The sequence below is a fragment of the Salvia splendens genome, chromosome 16 (assembly GCF_004379255.2).
Source record: "Salvia splendens isolate huo1 chromosome 16, SspV2, whole genome shotgun sequence".
Lineage (NCBI taxonomy): Eukaryota > Viridiplantae > Streptophyta > Magnoliopsida > Lamiales > Lamiaceae > Salvia > Salvia splendens.
In genome coordinates this window covers 6822810-6839031 of record NC_056047.1, presented here as the reverse complement: position 1 = coordinate 6839031, position 16222 = coordinate 6822810, and the positions used below count along the sequence as shown (strand labels likewise).

Genomic DNA, 16222 nt, shown 5'->3' with positions numbered 1-16222 from the left:
CTTAGTTTACAATACGATTTAAAAACTATTGTTTGAATATTAAATATCTAAAAATACAATAACTAATCCATCATAAAAATAAAGTGGAGTACAACTCCTTTTTGGTCGAAAACATATGGTCAAATTACAAATTTTGTCCGTTACATTCATTTTCAGATTTTTTAGTCCATAACATACGAAAATCGCTCTCGGTTAGGTCCTTTTTGGACGGCTCCGTTAAAATACGCAAGTCAACCGTTACTTAGCAAAAGTTTGACTAAATTAAACAAAAAATACCAATTATCTTTTTTCTTAAAAAAACACTACCATTTGTTTATTTTATTAAAAAGTAAAATTTATTTATTTTCCCCAAATTATTTCATTTTCCTCTCTTTATCACTAATACACTTCATCGTTTTTTATTACTCTTACTCTCTTTCTTCCCCACACAATCAGCGAAGAACCCTAATTCTTCGTTTGGTTTCCCTCATCCCTGCAACACACCGAGAAACCGTTTGAAATGCATCGGTCGACTTCCAGCAGCAATTCCGGCGACAACGGCGGTTGGTGCGACCTTCGATTTAGGACCCTGCTATGCTTTTGTAAGAAGGTAGCGACACTCCGAATCGTCAGTAGCGACACTCTGAATCGTCAAAAGGGAAGCTTTACTTTACTTGTGAGAAGAACGAATGCAATTTCTTCAAGTGGTGTGAGCCAATTAATCAAGGCGAAGCCTCTTCTTCGTCAACCTCGGTTGTTGCTTCTAATTTAGGGTTGGTTTTAGCAGAAATTAATGAAAACATTGAGGCTGTACAGTTGATGTTGGACGAAATTAAAGCAGAAATGAAGGCAAAATTGGAGAAATTAGTGTATGTTGTTGTATATGCTCTATGTTTTGTAGTTATTGTTGGGTTATTTTGTATGTTGAATTAATTTGTGAAAATCCTAGTTTTGTCTGAATTTTGTATTTTTAGTTCGATGCATTTGCGAGCTAACTTGCTTGCTTCTTCTTCTTTGGCATTCGAACCTGTTCTTGTTCGAAATTGGGTTTGGAATTTGGGGCATAAATATGCAAAAAACAACACTAAATCCAAAAACAACACCAATTGGGTTTGGTCATAAACAAACGTTACGTTACTTGCAGCTGGTTGCATCTTCACATACCAAAACAAAACAACACTCAAATCCAAAAACCAACAATCCAGCAACAGTCAAGAAAACCAGCAAGTATTCATTGTATATGTTACATGACAAAAAACCGATCACACTAAATCAATGTGTTTTCTTCTTTGAAGAGACTGAGGACAACCCTTCTTTCTTCTTCCGAGTGAGTGAGGATGAACCACATTTCTTGTTGAGAGGGTTAGAGGACGAGGCACCGCCTTCTGCAAACATGTTCGCGATCGTACTTTGACAACGTGCCCTATTGTGTCCCGGCTGGCGGCACAAACTGCACTTTGGTTGTTCCTCGGCATGATTCAGCTTCTTTCTCACAGTTGGCTCTACAAAACAATAATCAATGAATCAAACTAATTTTATGAGCAGATTATAGCACAACAAATAAAAAAACTCAGAATTCAAGAAGAGTCAATGTTAGTGAAATACCATTAGGCGGTTCGGCAGCATCAGTGGCTTGAGGACATCTCCTCTTGTTGTGTCCTTTTTCACTACAAAGACGGCAACTATAATCTGCCATCAGGCCCTTCTTAGACATTTTCTTCCCTCCATCAACCTCCTATCGGAATTCAACAAGGAGACAGGCTAATCGTGTTGTCTTTGCTTTGGCTTTGAGTATCTCGGCCTGCTCTTGAACCGACTTCATCCTTGATCCCTTAGGTTGTCCTGGTAGTCTTCTAAGGTCTGGTGGAACAATATCTGGGTGTGGAGTCTTCGGCCACATATCCGGTCCATGTACCGGGTAGATCACACCTGCATAGACCTGTCGGAACGTCTCCGTTGAGTAGCAAGTAGGTATGAAAGACTCTACGGTCTTTGATGATAACTGGATGGCAGCACATGCGTGTGGGCATGGCAGCCCCGTCAGCATCCAACGCCTACAGCTGCAAGTCCGGTCCCTTAGATCGACCACGAATTGTTCATTGAATTTTGTATTCACTTGATACAGCCATTCACCTGTCTCCCTCACCATACAGTCTCCAACTTTGCTCTTCAACTTCTCGATCTTCTTATGTATCTTGAGGCCGACACAGTCCTCGAGCCTTTGAGCCATCTTTCCCCGGGTTGTGAATTTGTCCATCAGATACATACGGATGCATTCCAGCATACCATATAATGACTTATCACGTGCAAAAAGTAAAACCCGGTTATAGCACTCCGAAATATTATTCACGAGTATATCACATTTGGCCTCAAAACCGAAGAAGGCTCGGCTCCAGTGCTCTTTCGAAGTATGTGTGGTCAGCCAATTGTGTGCTCCAGAGTTTAGTTGCTTGTTTTCATCCATGGCCCTGTCGAAGGCATATTCAGTCATCGCACGAGCGGCTTCCCAAATCTTGTCCTTCAACGTTGTCGAGGTGAACACCTTCTGGAAGTTATTATGCATATGCCAAACACAGAAGCGGTGCTCGGCCATATGGCAGCAACTTCGTACCGCATTGATCAACCCCTGCCAACATAGTAAATTATGCATAAGTCCATAATTAGCAACTGTGATTATGATAACTTTCAGAGTATATATACCTTTTGTCTATCCGATAGAAATGTCCACTTGCTTGAGTTAGTGATTTCCAAATCTTTGACTAAAAACTCCAGGAACAGCTCCATGTCTCTGTACTCTCGACGACTACAACGGCAAATGCAATGGGAAATATCTGATCCTTCGGGTCTAATCCAATGGCTGTCAACAGTATGCCATTCCCTTGCCCCCTCAGGTGGCATCCATCCAGACCCACAATACGTCTACAGTGTTGCTTGAATAACGTTTTGCACGCTTCATAGCAAACATAAATGCCAGCGAACTTCTACCAAGGTCATCCATTCTCCAAGGTCATCCTTGGCCACAGGTAGAAGTACTCCAAACCATGACATCTACCCCCGTTTCTCAAGAACATCATCAACCTCCAGTTTTGACCACTTGTCCATATCGCATTTATGAATATAATCACACTCACCATTTACATAACGATTTTCACCCCCTTCCAACGTCTCCATAACACCATTGTAGTGGATCCTTGTAGTGAATGTATCATATGTAAGCAAAGGTGTCAACCATAAGTAAACAATAAAAACATAACAAAGTGGTCCAACATTTATACGGAACAAACCCTATTAGTCCAATACATATCAAGACAAAAAATTTATCCCTGTCGTCTGGTTTCCCTACAACCAGACCATCCACTTGTTTTCCCCACCACCAATTCAATCTATATTCGGTGGGACCACACTTACATACATATTCTATGGGACCAAAATTCAATCTATTCCAGACAAATTCATACATAACCAATTATTGCAAACCCTAGTTTTTTACATGAAACGAATAACTCATATGCTCAGTTCGAAACTAACCTTCTCGAAATGGATTTCGAGGGCGTGGAACTGGAATTTCAAATGGCGGCTTATCTCTGAGGATTTCAACTGGCGAACTCAAATTGGATTTCGAAGAAGAAGCAGCAGCCTTCTCCTTCGGAGGAAGTGGCGGCTTATGAGAAACCGAGCGGTCGAGTCTCATCTTCGTCCTCCTCTCTACTTCGGGGTCATCGGCGTCAGTCGGAGGTCGTCGGTCAGCCTTCGAAGAACTAGGGTTTGACTTTGACCCGTCGTTACCGGAATGTAGCTCCACTTCGACTTCCGCGACGGGGCTAAGGTTCGACGAGGCCAACCCACCTTCGGGACTAGGGTTAGCTACAGACGAACCATGACCCTTCTCGCCTTCATTCTCAGGTTCAGGTGGGTTTCGCGACGTCGATTCCCAACTCATGGCTGGAACACTGGTATATCGCCTCGAATCGCCGGAAGATCGCCTAAGAGTTGGAATTTATCGCCCTGAATCGTCGGAACGACGCTTTGCCTTCTTATTTTGAAAATGAGAGTTGAAGAGTCGCTATAATAGTCAACCCTAATGAAAATAAAATATTTGGTATTTTTTAAAGAAAACAGATAATTGGTATTTTTGAAGAAAATAATTAGCATATTATTTAGTCACTAATAATCTAGTTTTTTATTTAATTTAGTCAAACTTTTGCTAAGTAACGGTTGACTTGCGTATTTTAATGGGGCCGTCCAACAAAGACCTAATCGAGAGCGATTTTCGTATGTTATTGACCCAAAAACCTGAAAATGAATATAACGGACAAAATTCGTAATAAAATAAACTAATATTGATTTGATTTAATTTGAAATGTGACCAATTAGGTGAAAGTAGCAGCGGGAAAAATATGTCGTATAAAATTTCAAATTTCACACCCACTGTTTCTCTCTCACACACACAGCCACACATACAGAAACAGAGAAGCACACCACATCAAAATTCCCAATCTTGAGGACCCTAGATTTCTTGCAATGGGAGCACCTTGCTGAATACTAGAACTAATGGAAGGATTCTACTTTATCTGCAGAAGATGAACGCCGATTTTGACAGCCTCGAATCTTCCTCCGGGAGATTTCTGCAGACGGTGCGGCCTCTCCGCGACCTAGAGTCGAACTGGACCGTCGATTTGGCGAAGAATTTGGAGGAATACTTGCTCCAGATTTGCTCGGGACATATCTCAAGCGAGGACGATGCCGATTTATCTGTGAATTTCGCGGAAGGTAGGGCAAAACATGTGATTTTATCATGAGGTTTTTTGTTTATTGAATTATTTTTCGTTGGGTGGATTTTTTGCAGCTGCTTTGCTGCTTCAGGGGTCGGTGCAAGTGTATAGTAGGAAAGTGGAGTATTTGTATTCATTGGTTATCCATGCATTGGATTTCATCTCAAAGAAAAGGTTAGACTTTTTACATTGTTTTGCTTGATTGGGATATCATTTTAGGGTTTATAATTATATACATGTAGCTCTTGTTTGTTCAATATGCAGTTCAAGGAGAGGTGTGGAGGGATTTCTGCATCTAGTAAATGTTTGCTTGCAATGTTTGTAGTACTTCAGAAAAGTTTGGTTCATAGAGCTCATGGCTGGGGGTGATTCATTTCTATTGACTTGGTTCACAAAAAAATTCAGGCTGTTTATCATTATAAAACAATGATTTCTTGATAGGGCTTCCGTAGATATTAAATTGAATTTCAGTTGGAGGTTTGATTGCTAAAAAGCTTAACATATGCTGAAGAGTAACAAATAACTTTCATGTTGGAAAGTAACATGATTATGTTTGTTCTTACAGTCAAGAAAATCAAGAAGCAAGTCCATCTACTCAGCCAGATTCAACTGGTGCACGTAGTGCAAAAGAAGAGGGGGATGATCCTTTCTGGGGTTTAGATGATATACCTGGTAGGTTGTTTACACGTTCTGCCTTGCAGTTGTGAAAGTATCTTGTGACATGCTAATTGAAGACATGTGGTCTATTCATATTGCAGTTGATACAAAGAACTTGCTGGATGATGCAACCTGTAGAGATGCCCCGCCCAGTCATTTTGTGCGCCCCCCTGCAAATATAGTTGTGCTAGAAGGTGAATGCTTGGATGCTGGTGGTGATGCTGGGGAACTGGAGTCATATCTGGTAGAGTAATGTTACTTGTTTGGTATTTGTCCACTAATTCTTCACATCCGAATCCAAAAATAATGGATGATTTTTATTGTTACAGTTAGCAACATGTGATCTTTACCGGGATTTCATTCTGCTGGACTCTTGTGATGCCGTTGCTGTTGACATTTTTCTTGATTCTAAAGCTGGTAAAGAGCGAATAAATGCTCATAGGGTGAGCTCCATAACTTCTAAGGGCCGTAAGAGCTTTCTGTCTCCTTCAAGACAAACTGGGGGAACTGCTCAAAAGCAGTCTGCTAAAAAGCAAAATGATGCAAATATGTTCCAGTCACCTCGTGTTGATCAAAGATTTGAATCTAAGGAATGCAATATCGGGAATACACCTCCTGCTTGTGGTTTTGCAGACCATGATGATGGATTTGGAATGGGAGATGCATATTCAGAACCCGGAGACTTCAATGACTCCGATGATGACGATGGTGATGATGATGATCCATGGAAACCTTTAAATCCCCACGAACCAGGAAACTTTAAAGTTAAACCTTACAAAAAAGGTTCTTGATTTTCTACTTTAATCTGATGCACACTGAAATTGATATGTAAAATGCATTTCTAATCTCATACTTCTGTCATGCAGTGAAAGGTAAAATGAGGCTAAATGTTGGTTCAAGGAAGCATCAATCTTTGACTGCGGAATTCCCACTTGCGAAACATGGTAGTCTTGTTAGCCCCGAACTAAATGAAGTTTGGGAAGTAAAATTACATGCCTCTGAAAAACTTGGAAGATCAGATTCTGTTTCCCTATATGAGAAGGTTGCTGCTTTGATGATTATGTTTGCCAGTTAACTTTCTTTGATTCATGAACTAACTGCTCTCTGCAGCTTCGGCAATCACTAGTTATTGGGGAGAAAAGAACAAAGGACACCACCTCTTCCAATCCTGAAAGCAATACTGACGACAATGGATATGAAGACAACGGATATGAGAGTGAAGATCCAGATATTGGGCCATCGTATTTTGACATGCCGGATAAAACATTCAACCATGAAAATGAACCTCCTTGTCAAGAAAAGGTTTGGTTGATTTTATTTTTCTTAGCTCAATGCACTAGTAACAGAATCTTGTGGGCTACCTTTTAAGCCTCTTGTACCTATGCAGGAAAATGCAGACGCTCATGCAAACCTTGAAGATCTGTGTCGTTCTCACTTGGTGAGGACATCTTATGCAGCCTCCGTCCATTGAAATGATACATAATGCTATTTTAGGGAAACTTTTCTGTTGGATTTGAATAGTTTGATTTTTTTAGGGATTAGCTAAGACTTAATTATCATATAATATTCAAATTACTGGAGCAACGTTAAATTCCTTTTGGTGTTGTTCACCCCTGTCGATCTGTCATTGTAGGATACGCTTCTTGAAACACTTGCTGAAAACGAGAAGCAGACAGAATTGGCTGCTCGAGTTTCTTCTTGGAAACAGAGAATTGACCACAGTCTGGAAGAGCAAGTGAGTAAATTTACTAAAATTGTGTGTGTGTGTGTGTGTGTGTGTGTCATGTATAAGAGAACAGTATCAATTTATGTCATCTTCAGGAAGCACGCCCACCATTCGACATTCACAAATATGGTGATAGAGTTCTTGATAAGCTATCCACGGAAGGGGATGCTGGGAAGGCCTTGTCATTTGGTGATGTAGTCAAAGGCCAAGAGAAGCATGATGTTGCTAGAACCTTTTCAGCTCTTCTGCAATTGGTAAAAAATTAACTTTCCTGCATTCATAGTAAGGAGATGAGTCTTGACTGCAGCCTCAACTTTTCAGGTGAACAATGGAGACATTGATCTGGTGAGAAGCATCCAAGCCAGCACGTCGACTTGCCACTCGGACAAGAATCCATTCCATCTCCAATTGCTCAAGAATGAGAGGAAAAAGGGAATTCTTCTTCAGTCATCTAAAAAGAGAGCTAAGTCTCCTTTAGTGAGAAGACAAGCCAAAGTCAAGAACAAGGGCAAGGAAAACTGCGTCGCATCATCACCTCAGGGGTATCCCTCAAGCTGCAGATTCTCCATAAGCATAGGAAAATCCAGCAAAGCTCGATGCACCCCTGAAGGCAAGAAGAGACGAAAATCGCCCATAGTTGCACCGTTAGACATTAACTTTATGGGATAATGATTCTACCTTGTAGACAGATGCAGCTATGCATCCTATACCAGAAATCCAAGCGGACAATGCATTCATATACATGCAGGAAGTGGAGGTGGAAGAGGGATGAAGATGTTGCATGGCAGTTTTAGGATATTGAATATTGACTTAACCAAGTGAAAGCTAATTTGTATGTAATAACATTTGACTTTGTATCATTTTAACTGGAAGAGTAGTGGTACATTGCATTATTTCACGACTATTTTGGGATTTCAACAATTGCTTGTTTTTAGGATTGTACAGGTCTTAACAATAATCACCAGCCAAATACCATTCACGAAGATCAACAAAATTCACTTTATTCTATAAATTTCAAATAAAAACCTTAGTCTGTAGGTCTCAAAAGGAGCAGTTATCATTTCATGGTGGGATAAATTCCCAGTCTTTCCAAAGCCATTACACATGCTTTGTTAATTGTTAGATTTTGAGACTTGGAAAGGATGACAAGCAAATGCAAGAAGGGCGGGTCTTTAACTGCTGCAGGCGTGAATGTATTTGGTTCATCAATGAATCACTCTATTGCGTCTTGCAACATCGAAATGAATGTCCAAAATGTCAGTAATTCCAGCTTCAATTCTTTGACCTATCTTAACTGGGCCAACACCTTTAGGAGTCCCTGCAGAGGGAAATAGTAATATTACGGACGAATTGAGTTTACAGGAATCACAATACTCTGTTGTGTGTGTGAGAGAGAGAAAGATAAATTGATATTGTTTGATCTAATTAATGAAAGATAGAGAAAGTTGTGTTTTAAGTGTCTCTCTAATATGCCTATTTTTAGCACTAGTAGAGAAGTACTCCGACTCTTAACTCTCAAGTACATTTTGAATCCAATGGTTTCATTGGGACAACTTTCATATGTACATTTATGTAGTAAAACAGCAACTGCTGTTTCTTGTTATGACGCATACCTGTCAAAATGACATCGCCTTCAAGAAGCGTAAAGAGAGAGCTGATGTGGCTAATCAAGAATGGGATCTTAAATATCATATCACTCGTCGATCCTTTTTGCCGAATTTGTCCATCAACCTACAGAGAGAGGTTTTATTGGTGAAAGCAATATAAAGGAAGTGGGTTAAGAGTAGACTAAAGAATAAAGCAGTACTTAACAACATCTAGTACCTTCAACCAGAGTTCTATGTTGTGAGGGTCTGGCAACATGGATTTTGGCAACTGTGCAGATACAATCGAAAAACTTAGGTGTAAAGCATCTCACAACAAATTAGTGCTTATAAATAAAGGACCCCATAAGTCTAAGTATATTACAAAAAATTGCTATACATGAACATAAAGCCAATTCATTCTTCAACCACGGTCTTCTGCCACCAGTCTTTGCAGGGAAACCACAACATTTGGTTCACTTTAGAAACAAAATCCATAAAACAACCACCCAAAGGAAATGGGAAAATAAAAGAAATAACACAGATGGTCACAAGGATCAGAAAAGAGTCAATCTTATGAAATATTATACTACATCGATTCAATATGCTCCTATCCAAATAATATATAAATACAAGAAACAATTAACTAGGAAGCACGTAGAAGTTTTAAATCAGAAATGGGAGACAAAAGTATAATGATGAGTCCTTACAACAGAGCTGATCGGGGTGAAGGTATCTTGCCCCTTAGCTGCAGACCACGGAAGACCTGCAGACTTTGGCACAAAATAAAATCTGTGAAAAATATAAATGCACTTAAAAAGGGACACAAACACGAGTAAAACTCCAAATGCTAATAACTTGTGCACAAAAAGAACCTAGAGCAGATGTTTTAATTTACAAGGAAGACAAAAACACACTTCAAATGACAGTTTTGTGTTGAGCACACTTTATTAAACGTAACAGCACACATACCTTAGCAACAGATTGGATCTCCCTTGCAGTCATATCCAAAGCAAGAGCATAACCTGAAACACAAGAGTGTCAGCACTAAGAACATAATCCTAAGATAATTACTGAACATCATGATCAAGCAAGATACACATATGTTTAAGATCCTGCAAAATCATGAATAAATAAGCTATTTATTATCCCTAGCCTTCCCTTTTGTTCTAGCAAGAATGAGCAAACAAGATCGGCAAGCCATACATATGGACCACCAAAGTCCGCCCGAAGAAGTTAAATTGACATCACCAACATACGTGTGCACATTCATCATTTCAGAACAACAGGTATAAAAAAACGTTTTCTAATAGAGGAATCATACCATCCGATTAACAATAAGATTCAATTTTGATCACAAGAAATACCTCCAACGTAGTCCATCGCAGTGGCCTCCGGCACGTCACGGGCGCGTTGACCGATAACCACCGCCAGCTCGACCTCATGATCCAGCCCCTCCAGCGGCTCCGGCACCTCAATTTTCCCGCCGTTCTCCAAATACGACGTCGTCGGCTTCAGAAACAGCACCGGCTCCTTTAAACAAGCATAAAAGGAAAGATCACGCACAATTTGAAGTACAAAAATGCAGATAAATGTGAAAAAAGGGAAAGAAAAAAAAACAACCTTAGGCACAGCATTTCCGAGTTCCTTGGCGTGCGCGGCGTAGTTGCGACCTACACCGATTATTTTGGTTCCGACGGTCAGAAGCTTCTGAATCGCGGAAGCTGAAGTGGCCATATTCTGATGAATTGGTGTTACTACGCAGGAAGAGAGTGCTACTCCACCTCCACGGCGGCGATAATCTGATCTATTACTCGATGTTTAGGTGAAAGGAGCTTGTACTAATCGCTTCATTACTTGTACGTTCCATTAAAATAGCTACTAAAAATAATTTTATTTTTTTAAGGAAATTTTCCAATTAAAAGTTGATTATATATTTAATTAATAATCGTAATTGTGGCGAAATGGTCCTTCATTCCAATTTTTATTTAATTTGTCGGTTTAAAATTATTGTGCCAACACTGCCTCAGTTTTTTTTTTAAATAATTTTTAGGAATCAGATCAAATGGAAAAGAATTTATGTTTTTATGAACTAGTATTGATTATCTCTTACATCCCATTAGTGAGTTAATATTCCTTTCCACTTCCAGCCTCATTTAAACTGAAACATTTTATATTTTTTTTAAAAAATTATGCTCTTATTTTATTTCCTCTGTCTATTAGCACATTCATTTGGGCAATCTAGGAAGAAGTGGAGCGAGTCCTATTAAATTGTGAGTAAGATAAAATTAGTGTAATCGTGGTTTATTAACAAAAGTAGCAAAAAAACAATTGTACAGTTTATTGATTCATGAATAAAAATGGCAAAATGGAAAATTTATTAATATACAAAGTGAATATTATATACTATTATCTTTGTGTTTTTACTTTATCTGTTTTGATTAAATTTATTAAATAATGCATAATTAGGAGTTAGAAAAGAGATATGAATTGCAATGATAGTATTATTGGTGAAAAATAAGTTATATTTACTTGAAAAAGTTTTTTTTAATAATTATTATTTTTCAAATATGCCCTGAAATAGATAAGAGTGAAAGAAACGATTACATGTTAACACTGCATAAATAGAATTATTAGTGCATCAAATCAAGCATATCCGTCTATATTATTAAATAATTCCATTTGTACATGAGTCACGACGACTTGAACAATGCAATACTAACATAGTACAGCTAGGTGGTTCGGTTTCCATGACTAATATAATGAGACTATTCATCTAGGATTAAGTTGTGAGATTATTTTAGTTGAAGAGGGAGGCTATGACTAATTATCATGAGACTATCCATATAGGATTAAGTTAAAGGGTTCAATCTTATGAACCAAACATGATACATATTTAATTATGACATTTAATCCAGTCAACCGAACACCCTATAATATAATTGTTTGATAAGAGGGGAATGAATATAATATATTCATATACATCGAGCATAAACTCAATAAAAATCCAGCCATTAAAAAAATACAAAAAAGGGAAAAGTGAACCCTGGATTATGGTACGCCGCTCCTTCCCTCTTCAAATTTCTGCTAACCTCAAAAACACAGATTCTCCCACGCACAATCGTTACAATTTCGCAACTGAACCCACAATTGCGCATATACATACATAATATACATATACACACACGTATATACGCAGGGCTGGGCGTTCTCAACCTTTTCCTTTTCCCTGTTTTTTCTTGGAATTAGTAATGGCGACGAGGTTGGCTCTGAAATTCGCAAGAAATTGCTCTTTCAATCGGAATGTTAGACCCACCAATGTTTCGAGGAATTGTTTCTGTAGCGAAGCTTCAGCTGCACCGCCTCCAACTCGCCACAAAGTTCCCCACTTTCCTAAGAAGGTACCAATTCTTTATGTTTTGCAATTTTCGGTGTATTTTGCTTTTCAGCTTGTAAATAGAAATATCTGGTTTTTATGATATTCAGCTGCATAAATAGTAGTAAAACGTAGTTGGGATATTTTTTAATTTTTTTTTTTACTTGGGGTTGTTTTTAAACAGGCTAATGCAATCTTCTGGAACAAAATTTTAAAAAAAGGAAATTACAATTAATGGAGTTAGATCTGCTGTTTTTCTGCTTTTGATATCTTGACCTTATTTAAAGTTGTTTTGTTAAGAAGTAAGTAAAGGGCTTGCTTTTCAGTTTTCTTTCCAAGAATGGAAAAATGTAAAATCTTAGTAGTACTTTTTTAATCAATCATGTCTGCTCTATCTGTGAGTTCATCTTTTTGAGTAATTAATTGATATACGTGATTACTGGAGCTACAATGCTAGTCGAGGCGGAATGTGCACTGGATCTAGTGCCATTTTTTCTTCCAAATGAAGTTATTCAGCTTGATATATTTGAAATTGCAATTATGAACTTTTTTAGTTTGTTTTAGTTGTATTGCCCTATTTGTTTCAAAATTCTTAGTGTGTATTTGAACTGCAGGGTAGGTTATTTACAGCAGCTGGTATAGGTCTACTTATAGGTGGAGGTGCATATGCAAGTACTGTAGATGAAGCAACTTTCTGGTAAATGAACGATCGTTTTTCTTCTTTAAAATGCACTACTTTCGGTTGAACTTAGGTTTGCAAAGATTGGATAAGGTTTCTGATTGTGAGTTATGTTCATTTCATAAGATGTACTAGTACTTGTATACTTCTGTAGATGCTCATATGAATGCTCTTGCTTTCTGCAGAGAACTACTGCCTCCTAAGTTTTTTAAATTGTTTTAAATGTTGAAAAGAATCTGGACAAAGAATAGTACGAACACCAAACTGGAACGATTGAAGTACATGGAAACATGTGAGGCTGAATATTCAGTTACTGTGAAAAGTTTGGTAGTAGTATTAATCTTGTGAGATGAGTATCAAATTGGAACAGTCTTGAACCTATATTAAACACTAGAGTGGAAATGCGTTTACTAACTTCACTAGGAAAACAGGGTCATGGTTGGAATATAGATGATTGAGCTTGTCTTTGAGATATGAAGAACTTTTTTCGATGTTCTGTTTTGAATTCTATAGCTTAAACAAATCCGAGTATTATGAGCCACTTCGATATACTTCACCTGAGGTAAATATCTACTTTGACACATCTTGAACATGCAGTGGCTGGCTATTCTCTGCAACCAAGCTAGTCAATCCTTTCTTTGCACTCCTGGATCCAGAGGCTGCCCACCGGCTGGCAGTTACTGCTGCAGCACGAGGGTGGGTCCCTGTGGAGAAGAGGCCAGATCCAGCCATTTTGGAAATTGAAGTGTGGGGAAGGAGGTTCTCCAATCCAGTTGGCCTTGCTGCTGGTTTTGACAAAAATGCTGAGGCTGTTGAGGGATTACTTGGGTTAGGATTTGGTTTTGTAGAGGTTGGATCAGTCACTCCAGTTCCACAGGAGGGTAATCCAAAGCCTCGTATATTTAGATTATCAAATGAAGGGTAAGATTGTCCGTTCCAACTGAAATCCACTACCAAATGCTTATACTATCATCCATTGGTTTTTGTCCTCCTATTCAACTATTTGAGTATTTGTTGCAGTGCTATCATCAATAGATGTGGCTTCAACAGTGAAGGAATTGTTGCCGTAGCAAAGCGGCTGGGCGCCCAACATGGTAAAAGGAAGTTGGAAACATCCAGCAGTACGTCTCTGTCAGGAGACGGTGTTGTACAAGGAGGGAAAGCCGGGCCTGGGATTCTTGGAGTTAACCTTGGAAAGAATAAGTCCAGTGAAGATGCTGCATCTGATTACGTACAAGGAGTTCATACATTATCTCAGTATGCTGATTACTTGGTATATGCTTTATTTTATTCCTCCCAGTGGTACTTATATAATATTGGCATCACATTTTATTGAGCATGTAATGTTTCTGCTTTATAAATATCCACGCTGACATTATGCAACTTAAAAATGAAACCTGCGTAAGCATAATTTCTTTCTTCTTGGATGTATATTGTTGGATATAGAATTCAAAGGTGAGTCGTCTTAGTGGCATAGAAGAATAATTATGTAGAGGCCAATTTAAGGCAGAATCTAGTTGTGACCTTCTATGAAGGATGGCGAGGTTTGGGGAGGGAGGGGGGGGGTGTTGGAAAATCTTTGTTTGCTTTTCTCTCTGTTCTGTGTAATGATTGTGAAAATCTCACCTTAAAAATATCAGATCCTTCAATATACTTGTTGAATAACTATTTTCTGACAATATAATACAGAGTTGTTTCCGTGTAGGTTATCAACATTTCATCTCCTAATACTCCCGGACTGCGACAACTTCAGGGGAGAAAACAGTTGAAAGACCTTGTCAAGAAGGTAATAGTCCCCTTTCTTAATGTGGTCACCTGATCTTGATCGTAGCCATACACACCGATCAAGCTCATATATACTTAATACTAATAATATTTAAATTGGGCCAGGTTCAAGCAGCTCGTGATGAAATGCAATGGGCGGAGGATGGGCCACCTCCGTTGATTGTGAAAATTGCACCTGACTTGTCTAAACAGGACCTTGAAGATATTGCAGCGGTATGCACACATCTATCTTGTCACTAGTGTTTTTCTTCCAACGGGCTTTTGAAGATTTGTTCTCTTGTGTATAGGTTGCTCTTGCTCTCCGAGTAGACGGATTGGTACGTTAAATCAATATCTTCATCTCACTCTATAGCTTGCTTTAGATCATTCTTATGGAGATCTTGTTGACTAAATTATACTCTTGAAATCTATAATCATTCTTTTGTTTGTAAAGATCATATCAAATACAACCATTCAAAGGCCAGAAGCTGTTAAAGGTAATCCTGTTGCTGAAGAAACAGGCGGCTTGAGTGGGAAGCCGCTCTTGAGTTTATCGACTGACATACTCAAGGACATGTATATTCTTACAAAGGTATTGAGCTTGAAAATGCTTTCTATCTGCTTACTAAAGAGATCTCTACGGGCTATTTGGTATTGCTCCTATTCTACTCCTTGATTGATGCAACACGTCTGATCTTATTACAGGGAAAGATTCCTTTAATTGGCTGTGGCGGTATTAGCAGGTAGAGAACGTTAAACCTTATTGGCATCTTTTAAATCCAAGTCGTCCATGAACTTGACCCTATAGTATATTTTACAGTGGAGAGGATGCATACAAGAAAATTCGAGCTGGAGCAACTCTCGTTCAGCTGTATACTGGATTTGCATATGGTGGCCCTGCCCTCATACCTACCATAAAGGTACAAAGATTGCTTCTTTATTAGGCCAACCTAACCTTGGAAAATAAGCTTGCTGAGCGCTTTCATTTAGAGGAAAAATAACAAAGATGAATTTGTATGCTAATTTGTAGGCTGAGCTTGCTGAATGCTTAGAGAAGGATGGTTTCAAGTCTATATATGAGGCTGTTGGAGCCGACTGCAGATAGCATCAGAGCTGAGAGAATCTGCTCGTTTTTAAACCACTTCACTATTATTCCTCATACAAAATTTTGCCAAATTTTTATTTATTATTTACTTTTTTCCTTGTGTTTTTGTGATTTTACATTCGTCGGAGGAACCTTTTGTCATGTACGCTTAGAGAGTGGAAGTTTTTCCCACCTTTTCTCAATGATATATTCCCGCTATAAGAGCATCAGCAATGGCGAACGTCCCGGACGTCCGCCATTAGGCGTGCGAGAGGCGGACGCTGACGGCACTTGCGGACACCGCAGATCCGCGGCTTTCCGACGACGTCCGTCATTGCGGTGCCACGACAGACGTCCCGATTTTTTATTTTTTATTTTATTTAAAAAAAAACTCTATATATATGGCTCGTTGTAAACTCTAGATTCAAGACATAACATGTAACTTTGTTTGAATCGGTTTTTAGTTTGGGATGATTTTTTTTTGTGAACTCTGTATTTTTTTAAAATTTAAATATATATGTATTTTAAAAAATAAAATTTAAATATCTGCTTATTCTCATCCCTCTTACCGGTGTGAAAATAGTAGAGATCACCTACTACAT

At 38.7% G+C, this 16222-nt stretch overlaps 4 protein-coding genes across 5 annotated transcripts; 2 read left to right on the top strand and 2 right to left on the bottom strand.

Moving 5' to 3' along the window:
• Positions 1 to 1714: 1714 nt before the first annotated feature.
• Positions 1715 to 2877, bottom strand: LOC121770112. Its single transcript, XM_042166909.1, has 2 exons — positions 2680 to 2877; positions 1715 to 2605 (listed from the first exon to the last, which is right to left on the bottom strand). The coding sequence occupies exons 1-2, from the start codon at positions 2875 to 2877 to the stop codon at positions 1715 to 1717; spliced, it is 1089 nt and encodes a 362-aa protein (XP_042022843.1).
• A 1546-nt stretch (positions 2878 to 4423) lies between these two features.
• On the top strand, positions 4424 to 8038 carry LOC121772485 (condensin-2 complex subunit H2-like). The gene is made up of 11 exons (XM_042169612.1): positions 4424 to 4749; positions 4826 to 4925; positions 5317 to 5423; positions 5510 to 5652; positions 5738 to 6191; positions 6275 to 6450; positions 6519 to 6710; positions 6796 to 6846; positions 7042 to 7143; positions 7230 to 7388; positions 7456 to 8038. Exons 1-11 carry the CDS (start codon positions 4560 to 4562, stop codon positions 7801 to 7803), a joined length of 2022 nt encoding a protein of 673 aa, XP_042025546.1. The 5' UTR covers positions 4424 to 4559; the 3' UTR covers positions 7804 to 8038.
• Positions 8039 to 8119: 81 nt separating this feature from the next.
• Positions 8120 to 10544, bottom strand: LOC121772486 (probable acylpyruvase FAHD1, mitochondrial). The gene is made up of 7 exons (XM_042169613.1): positions 10341 to 10544; positions 10085 to 10250; positions 9690 to 9742; positions 9428 to 9490; positions 8959 to 9009; positions 8748 to 8865; positions 8120 to 8452 (listed from the first exon to the last, which is right to left on the bottom strand). Exons 1-7 carry the CDS (start codon positions 10452 to 10454, stop codon positions 8340 to 8342), a joined length of 678 nt encoding a protein of 225 aa, XP_042025547.1. The 5' UTR covers positions 10455 to 10544; the 3' UTR covers positions 8120 to 8339.
• Positions 10545 to 11706: 1162 nt separating this feature from the next.
• LOC121771473 (dihydroorotate dehydrogenase (quinone), mitochondrial-like) lies at positions 11707 to 16094 on the top strand. Of its 2 annotated transcripts, XM_042168258.1 has the most exons (12): positions 11707 to 11773; positions 11967 to 12118; positions 12708 to 12790; positions 13370 to 13693; positions 13793 to 14045; positions 14478 to 14558; positions 14663 to 14770; positions 14845 to 14874; positions 14991 to 15128; positions 15242 to 15279; positions 15357 to 15456; positions 15567 to 16094. In XM_042168258.1, exons 2-12 carry the CDS (start codon positions 11969 to 11971, stop codon positions 15639 to 15641), a joined length of 1380 nt encoding a protein of 459 aa, XP_042024192.1. In that variant the 5' UTR covers positions 11707 to 11773; positions 11967 to 11968; the 3' UTR covers positions 15642 to 16094. The 2 variants fall into 2 exon arrangements, with proteins under 2 accessions (XP_042024192.1, XP_042024191.1); XM_042168257.1 differs by having other exon boundaries at positions 11715 to 12118.
• Positions 16095 to 16222: the final 128 nt, after the last annotated feature.